This window comes from Pseudonaja textilis, chromosome Z, assembly GCF_049901715.1.
Source record: "Pseudonaja textilis isolate UNSWEBS1 chromosome Z, rPseTex1.2, whole genome shotgun sequence".
NCBI classification, from domain to species: Eukaryota; Metazoa; Chordata; class Lepidosauria; order Squamata; family Elapidae; genus Pseudonaja; species Pseudonaja textilis.
In genome coordinates this window covers 100,825,190-100,834,346 of record NC_142008.1, presented here as the reverse complement: position 1 = coordinate 100,834,346, position 9,157 = coordinate 100,825,190, and the positions used below count along the sequence as shown (strand labels likewise).

General features: G+C 38.7%; 1 protein-coding gene across 1 annotated transcript; it reads left to right on the top strand.

Moving 5' to 3' along the window:
• The first annotated feature begins 1,762 nt into the window (after positions 1-1,762).
• MEOX1 (mesenchyme homeobox 1) lies at positions 1,763-7,921 on the top strand. Its single transcript, XM_087918004.1, has 6 exons — positions 1,763-2,438; positions 3,423-3,467; positions 3,622-3,660; positions 5,003-5,199; positions 6,854-7,004; positions 7,556-7,921. The coding sequence occupies exons 1-5, from the start codon at positions 2,018-2,020 to the stop codon at positions 6,968-6,970; spliced, it is 819 nt and encodes a 272-aa protein (XP_087774130.1). The 5' UTR covers positions 1,763-2,017; the 3' UTR covers positions 6,971-7,004; positions 7,556-7,921.
• The last annotated feature ends 1,236 nt before the right edge of the window (positions 7,922-9,157 follow it).

Here is a 9,157-nt window from a genome sequence, read left to right as displayed (position 1 = left end):
TGATGAGGATATACACATGTGTGCAGTTTAAATCACTGAACTGGTAGTTATACCGGTCGGATCCCACCCCTGGGAAGTATGAACCAAAGTGCTCTATATTGGTACTAGGGACTTTCTGCCCCTTCAGAAAACTCCTAAACCCAGTGCTTGGAATTGTACCTGCCTTGAAAATACATGAGTTGCTCCTTAATATTTTAGATTTCAGAAGCCTCTCAATTGAATTATTCTACCAATTTAGGAAAATATATTTATTGTTAATGTGCTTTCAAAAGACAATAAAAGCCACAGGTCCCAGTATTTTATAAAGTAATAAATTGATTTCTGTACCACTTTTAGCAGATGTCTTTATTGCCGTTATTATGAAAATTAAATGCTGCTATCAAAGAAGTATTTAAAGATCATGATGCTCTGGAAAAAATTAAGTTAAAAGTATAAGATAAGATTCAGAATGTGGTAAGATTCAGAATGTTAAAATATATAAGATACTCTGACTTTATTCCAATGAACATTATTATTTTTCATAATTCAAACAGGAATGGATTATGATTTAATTGTACATGTCTGTGATCCATAGAATTAAACATCCAAACTATGGTGCTATTACATTAAATAGCATGCTATTCCATAATTTCATTATAAATAAAGGAAAAATATATTTGCATCTCGAAATCCAAATTCATATTTTTCCAATGCAATTTCCAATCCTTAAAAGTATTATACTTCTCAAGACATACAAAGCTGCCTATATAAATATACACAGTAATGGAATTCACAAATGTATGACAGTGAAAATTGCAAAACATTTGTACACCAGCAGTGGATATAAACATGTGTTTATAAAGAAATATACACAACATGTATTTGTTAAGTGATACAAAAATGGGATAAAAGGCGTTTCATGTTTGGCAAAAAATGAAGTTGTTCACCTATTTCTAGATTCCATGAGGCACTTCAGCCCAGATGTTGAAAAGTTCAAAGACAATTTTAAAATGGAAATAAATCACGTTCATCCAAATGCGTAATAACTGTAAGGGTGAACAAATTGGTCATTATATTGAAATAGTATTCACTGTTACCATTCAAAGATTCTGAGAAAGTAGCAGTATATCCTTCTGGATATATAAAATCGTATTTCAGGAGACATAACGTCTTTAACCAAAGTTCTATCATATTTTAAGAGATCAAATTAGTTTGATCTTTAAAGGGTTTTTTCCACTTTGATCGGGTCACCGTTCTCTGTCTTCGGAGATATCTTTTCACTTTTCACTGTGTAACAGTGTACACTTCAAACTTTTAAATTAGCCCTTAAGTGTAAGTCTTTCCCTCCAACTGTCATTCACCCCCGTTTTCTTTCATCTTATCCGCAGTCTCGCTACCCAGGATCTATTCGTTTCATATGGTTCCCTTAGTGCCTTTTTGCCAGGCTTCTCGTTTCTGGTGCAGAATTTTACTTTTTTCTTTTCTTTTCAAATCTCAAACGTGTCTCCCCCCCCTTGCAATAAAACTAACCCCAATGTGAGAAAGAAATATTAAACCCTCTTTGTGTGCGCGTTATATTCCCTCTCCCCCAGGTTTTTTTTCCCCTCTTTTTAAAAAAGTACAGTGTTTCTTTAAAAGTCTCCATCTGCGTTTCCCATTTGATGCGCCTCTAAGGTTTCGTGTGATTAATCGTTGCGTACTTGGCTTTGGTTGGAGGGGCTGGGGATGCGAGTTAAGCCCTCCCTCTCTCAAATTTCTCCTCCTAAACTTGTTACTCACACCCAGACTTTAAAAAGTGTTTCCTGGGCTCAGTTGCTTCATAGCAAGGAAGCGCCCGACCTGGGAAGGAGGAGGAGGACATTGTCCTGCGGACATTAAGGAAGAATTTTGCCAAGTTTCCCGAACGAGACTCGATTCACGACCTGTTAAAAGCAGCAGCCACAGCGCCTTCTCTCCTTGGCGCTTATTTTCCGCCAAACCTCCTTGCTCTCCGACGATTTCATTCAGAAGTGCCTGCGCGCCAAAGCCGCAGAGCTCCATGGATCCACCTGTCACCAGAAGCTGCGTGAGGAATCCTCACGCTCCCTCCATTCTCTGGGAATGCCTGAGCCGCCCTCTCGGCCAGAACCGAGGATACAACGAGCAACTTCCAGCCCCTATTCTGCCCCCGAAACCAGGCTTGGGTTACGTGGATTTCTCGATCCCCTGCCAGGCTGCGGCTCCTCAGAGCCCTCCTTGCGTTGAACGCGCTTTCGAGGAACCTGACAACTCCTTCCAGCCGCCCGGCGCCTGGCACGTGGAGGCTTCTGGGAAGAAGATGCTGCCGCCGGCGGAGTTGGCTTCGGAGTCAGGGGGGTTAGAAGCGGGCCGCCCCAGACCCAGAAAAAATAACCTTCTCGGAGGGAATGTGGCAAGCGACGCTAAGAATAAAGCAGCCCAACGGAGAGTGGAAAACGCAGGTAGGTGGTTGTAGATGTGGGTTGGCCGGCTTGATTTTCATTCAGTCTTTGACTGAAGATCCTCCAGACACTTCTCTGCTCTGCATTTATATAGAATCCTTAATCATATTAGTGTGCTCTGTAAAGTGATTTTCAAAGAGATTTGTGTGCTAGATTTAGATTGCCCTTTGATACAAACTGGCTTTAAAGAGATGGAGATATCAGGATCACAAAAGAATCTTGGGAATTGTTTTGGAACAGAGAGGGACAAGATGTGATCTTCCAAGAGCTGTCAATCCTCAGTGTCCCACAAGCAGAGCGATGAAAAATGGAATTCAACAACGTTTGGAAAGCTAGGGGTTGCCATGTGTGGGTTAAGGTCCCAGGGGAAACTAGTTCTAGGGGAAATGAGAGTCCTCTTTCACTTCAGAGTGATAGCCATATAAGCATCCTTTGAATTTCTTTGAAAAATAAGTGGGACCCTAAATATCAAACTTGACCATTGCTTCCTCTCTGAAAAAAGAGAAAAGTGTAAGCTGGGCTTATTTAAAATAAGAGCATATCTGATTCCACTTTGAAATGTGACTTTTTCCAGGATATGGTAATTCCAGTTTACTGGATTACAAATTTCTACTACTGACTTCAGCCCTTTCCTAAGAGGTCTGTAGGGGGCATGCATAAGCCACATGCCTACCGTCCCTGTCCTATTGTTTCTTTTATTTTTCTTATATGTATCCATGTATTCATAACTATGTTTGTACTTATACCTATTATTTTGTAAGCAATTGACAAACCAAATAAAATAAATAAATAAATAAATTACTGTTTACTGGTTTCCAAGATTACCAGTTTGTAACCTGGAGATATTGTATAGTAATTCTCTAAAAAGAAGACTTTGAGAGAATGCCAGTTTGTCTTCTACTGCTAGAGCAAGGACACCTGAATAGAAAGGTGTGGTACAGTATTAATAATAATGTCCCATTTTCAATTCCTTCCCTTATGCAGGGAACAAGACTGCATCCTGGTTTGCTGCAGCACGTGAGTTAAGAGGTTGGTACTGAGATCAGTGGAATAATGAAGTGTTACAGTGGATGAATCCATCAAAAGAAATTACTGTACATTATTTTTACTCACAGTTTGGCAACTCTGATTTGAAAGAATTTGGCTTACACATAATCTAAAGTTAAGTTCTGCTCTCTTCTAGATGTGGCAACTCAGTGGTATGATGATATTCAGAGCACAAGTGAGTATTCTTGTTCATTTTATCGAGTTAAATGCTGATTGCACCAACCGATCTCATAAAATCTGGCAGAGAAGGTATGTTGCGGACACTATTTGCCAGGGGCCTAATTTGTTGGGTTCCAGGAGGTGAGCTTCTTGACTGTGGTGCTTGCCCTATGGAAGATTATTCCTCCCCTCCCTGAAGTCAGGTTAGCTCCATCCCTGTCTTCATTTTAGAAGTCCTTCAAGATCTGGTGGTGTCACCAGGCCTGGAGCACCAGGGGACTGAGGACATTTTTAGATGGCTGCATCATAGTTGGTTGTTTTTTTTCTAAACCAAATCCCAGCTTTTGGCAAAGTTCTGCATTTGGTTGAAGTTGGTGGTCAGAGATAAACAATCATCAGTTGCAACAGGAAGCAAATTTGGTCCAGTGGTGAAGGTAGTCAAAACACAAGAAAGTTCAAAGATCTTTTTCCTGGATACTTTAGTAGCAGATAAAAAGGAACGATTAAACCCAAATAGAGTTGATAAAATATTTTTTAGACTGTCTTTTGCCTTAAAAAGGCCAACTCCAGCCCGATTAGCCTTGAAAACATTCCAGACTTGGATGAAGTCAGTGTATGTGTACAGGAAGCATATGTTCTCCTCCTTTCTGTGTGTATGTATGTAATGTGTGTGTGTGTGTATGTGTGTGCTTGTGTGTTTGTGCACATGCGCTTTAAAGTGCAAGTACATTTCCCCTTCATCTGATACCAGATTTTCATTGCATTGTTACCAGCTGTTCTCTGTTTTTCAGGCTCCTGACCTGGTATAAGTGTATAATGAATAGGAAGCTTACTTTCCATCATTTACAATAACATTAACAAGATACTTAAGCATCCATCAGGGTATTTCTTTCTCTGTTTCAAGTGAAAGATCAGTGTTTTCTAGACTCTGCCTGCTCCCTCTTTATTTCCTCTACTACATATTATCTAATTGGAACTTTTCAAGCATCTGGAAGGTGATGTTCCATAGAAATTTTGCAGTGCTAATTTGCTTAGGTCATATTTTCTGCTTTTAGCAAACCGCATTCTAGTTTATGCATAATTTATTTTGTAGTTTTTTTCATTTTTGTTCTATAGCAATAACTTAGGATTTTTTTGATCTTTTTCTCTATTTTTGTTCCTAGCTTCAAGCTTTGTTCACACAACTTGCTGGCTACTAATTTAACTAAACCATCATTTGTTGAATCATTGAATGTAATGGGTTCATGCCATGAACTGAGCCTCCAACGACTGAGCCTAGAGTTTATGAGTGGGGGATTGTTTGTGTACTCTACTGATGGGCTTGATATCTCCTGATGGTAAACATCTTCCTTCTACAGAGAGCCAAGGTGCAATCCGTGGCAACCCTACAACTGCCTCAAAGAAAGAAACCAGCAGCTCCAAAATACGGAAGGAGCGCACTGCATTTACTAAGGACCAGTTGCGGGAGCTTGAGATGGAGTTTATTCACCACAATTATCTGACAAGGCTCCGGAGATATGAGATTTCTGTGAATCTTGATTTGACAGAAAGACAGGTGAAACTTTTCTGCTTGGTCTGCCTTCTGCCTTGGGGGATTTGGGGCAGTAGCTGAGACTGAGAAACACTGGCCTAGAGAAGGGGAAGAAGTCTGGGGATATTCAATGCCTGCTCACTTATAAATATTTTAAGTATCCCAATATTTTTAAAGGGAGTAAGAAGGATACCAATTCCAAATAATATTGACATACCTTCCTTCTAGCAGTAGAGTTTGTTTGTTTGTATCCTGCCTTTATTATTTATAATAACTCAAGGCAGCGAAAATCCAACACACCTTGCTCTCCTATTTTCCCCACAACAACAACAACAACCCTCTGAAGTAAGTTGGCCTGAGAGAGAAAGTGATTGACCCAAGGTCACCCAGCTGTCCTTCATGGTTAAGGTGGAACTAGAATTCACAGTCTCCGAGTTCCTAGCCTGATACCTTAATGATTAGGCTAGAGAATAATGCACCAGCTATTTTAAACCACAATTCCCATAAGACACCATGGCTAAGAAAAAGCTAGCTGGTTTTTGAAAACTTTTCTCTTTTCAAAGTATTTGCTTTACCATTAGCCTTAGTGCTTCCTTGTCTGTCTTGTTCTTGAGAGTGAGCTAACTGAGACTGGAGTTCGAGGATATGGGTTATCACATGACATTAAACATGATTTGTTTTAACCATATTTTGCCTAAGCCATCCTGGTCTAAGAGATGCAGAATGCTAAACCATAAACTAGTGTCTGGATTGCACATTCATCTAAAACAAAAACAACCAACGTTGTTGTTGGATGTGATGTGTAATTTCAAGTGCAATGGCTTACACATTCTGTCCTGCAAGCAAAGAGCTGAGAAAAAATGCATCTGGAATTTGCCAAGCCATCCACAGAATTCCCTTCAAAATTATGCCTGCTTGCTCTGGCAGCTTTTTACTGGTTGCTGGTAGAATGCAGGCTTTAGCAATCATTTGGTATTAATGATTACTGAAAAATAAATTGAACTAAATGCAGACTGGATGCTGAAATAGAATGGCTTGTCAGGAAACAACTTGGCACCCCTCAGATGTGCTAAAATACAACTTCCTCCCTCTGATCAGTGGGCATCTGGGTTATGAGGGGCATGATGCAAAGCTTAGGGGGGTTGCCTGGTTGGAGAAGGCTTGGTGGCTCATTCAGAGTTTTCAGGAATGTGCAATAATCTAATATCTTTTAAATGTGCTTGGTTCCAGCAATAAGAGGAGACTAATTGAAGACCCAGTGGCTGGATTCTCAATTGTTTGAAGCCATTGTTTGTTTCAACCCTGGTTTTAATAAACTGTAATGATTGGATATTGATTCTACACCTAAATCAAAGCTATAATATTATTAGATGTGTCTTAGTACAATGTATGAACCCAGCCACAGTCTAGTTCACAAAATCCTTGAATTACATTTATTCTTGTTTTATTTAGCCTTTTCTATGTGGTTGATTAAATAAATCACTGCAAATATAGCTAGTAATTCTCCCCCCACTCTCTGTAGAGGGGAACTAGGGTTCAACTGGTCTTTACACAACCTAAAGCCTTAGATTTGACTTGGAACAGGAAAACTTCCCAAGAAGCTCACAGTTATCTCAGCTTGAACATGCAGTTACATGCAGCTTAAATTAATCAGATTGCTGTCCTGTTTCTTGTACAGGTTAAGGTATGGTTTCAGAACCGCAGGATGAAATGGAAACGTGTGAAAGGACAGCCAGTGTCACCCCAGAACAACATGCAAAATATGGACCCTGCTCTCGTCTTGAGTCCAGAATAGCCTGTTCTCTAATAAACTGATCTCTACCAACCTTGTAAGAATATTGGGGATACTATTATTAAGCAAGTAATAATCCTCCTTAAGATTTATCTCATGTCTTTGATGTTGGAGGCAGGAAATAGAGCCAGTAGGGCTTCCCAGAATGATAGATTGCTTTACTATCTCTTTCTTGGAGCAAGTAAATCAAGAAGGAAAAAAGACCAGAATTGTGCAAAGTGAGATTCCCAGCAATTCTGTGGTTGAAATCAATGCTTTTTTTTAGAACAAAAATGCTGATTTGGAAACTATGTTGAGTTCAATTTACTGTTCACATGCATTGTTTGCTTAGCCTCCTGTAATCTCATAAAGGAACCTTTACAGAGATAATCTCTGGAAGTTTCCACTTGAAAACAAATGCTTGCTTCCATGAATTGGATAAGCAAGCATGTTATGTGCTTTTGACAGCAAAATCAAAAGATGGGTAAACTACCTAAGGCATTGAGGTTTATGGAAAGATGGCACAGATAGATTATCATTGCCGTTACAAAATTCACAGCTTTCACAATCCAGTTGTCCGCAAATGCTGTTTTTGTTTTGTATTTGTAGTGATTTTAAAGGATGGCCTTGAAGATCTGGTAACAAGACAACAATTGGCTAAATGTGGCTTGAGTCCAAACCCAGAAAGTGCTTTATGGACATGCTTCAAACAATCCCATCCCCTATTCATATGAAGATAAAAGGAGGAGAAAGGGAAGCATATTGATACTTGTAAGCCTCACAGCATAGAACAGGTTAAGAAGTAGAAACCATGCAGATTTATTTTTATTAGAACAGCTATAATAACACTTTTTTGCATCTCATTGGCAATTAATCAACTAATTATACCTACAGTATATTATACCTACATTAGCCACAGGGCAAGATAGGTGGAAAATAAATTTAATAATAATAATAATAAAGCATATTTTACTTGATTTAAATCTTTGTGTGCATTTTTTTAATGTTGCTTGCCCCCAAATGAATAGCCGCTATAATTTATAATGTTTTATTTTATGGATTTGCCTTATATAGAGCCAGTAGTTAGCCCATTAGAAAATGCTGCATCCCAGCTGGCCCAAATGAAGTGTTCTAATGTTCATATGTGTACGGAATTACACGATAGAGTGCTCTGTGAGAAAGCTAAATATTTGTATGCATTTTCTTCCTTCAATTCAATCATGTTTGATTCTCAGAGATGACTGAACAGGTCCCTGTAGTTTCCTTGGGAAATTTTTCAGGAAGTGGTTTTTGTCTCTGCCTCTTACCTAGAACTGAGAGAAAGTGACTTGCCCACAATTACCTAGTTCTTTGTGCCTAAAGCATTCCTGAATCCCTGTTTCCCAATTTGTAGACTGATGCCTTAACCACTACACCAAAACTATTTCTTTTGTATACAAGAGCAATTCTGAAACAAAAATGAAAAGTTTGTGCAGAATATTCACCGCCTCAGAGCAGTGAGTGTTTCAGTTCAGTTATTTTGTGAAGAAACCATTGGAGGAGTGTGATATTGTTGTTATATTTATTTTCACATATGTGGAAACTGAATATGAAGTAGAGGTTTGTAGCTTTAATTTTCCAAACCAAGTTATGTTCATCGTATTTTCTGGAGAAAACAGCAGCTATATTTCTCCTTTGCAGACAAATTTCCATCCGTTATTGCCACAGTCCTTCATATTAACACATTAGTTATCAAGTATGAAATTTTTTTAAAAATCCTTCCAGAACAGCCTACATAAAAAAAGCAGATAACCACCTGGATACTTAAGATTATGTTTCTGAACAACAGCTCTCATCAATCCAAGAAATCATGATCAATTTTAAAAGATGTTGGAAGATACTCTAAATTAGGTAGAGTGATTCTTTCAGTTTTTGGCTCCAACGCGGTGTTTTTTTTTTCATTTTTGCCTTGAACTACATTTGTCTTCCCACAAAACAATTTTATTATGTTCCTGTTTGGACTCAGATTATACCATTTTTAATTGGAGTGATAACAGATCAGAGTGATCTGTTATTTCAGGAACATCTTTGCTACTCCTCTATTAATAAATTGCTTATCATCCTCCTGAGAACGGTCTGCCAAATCTCTCACACATGGACGACCTTGTTTCTGCAGCTTACATATTGAATCTGCTATTACTCTCAGGAAGTACTTAACAGTAATTAACTTTT

What these genes read in the sequence shown, in the direction of transcription:
- MEOX1 (XM_087918004.1), top strand. Translation starts at nt 2,018, where the DNA reads ATGGATCCACCTGTCACCAGAAGCTGCGTGAGGAATCCTCACGCTCCC. An exon ending in TGCAGCACGTGAGTTAAGAG is followed by an intron (nt 3,468 to 3,621) that starts GTTGGTACTGAG and finishes GCTCTCTTCTAG; the next exon opens with ATGTGGCAACTCAGTGGTAT. An exon ending in TTGATTTGACAGAAAGACAG is followed by an intron (nt 5,200 to 6,853) that starts GTGAAACTTTTC and finishes TTTCTTGTACAG; the next exon opens with GTTAAGGTATGGTTTCAGAA.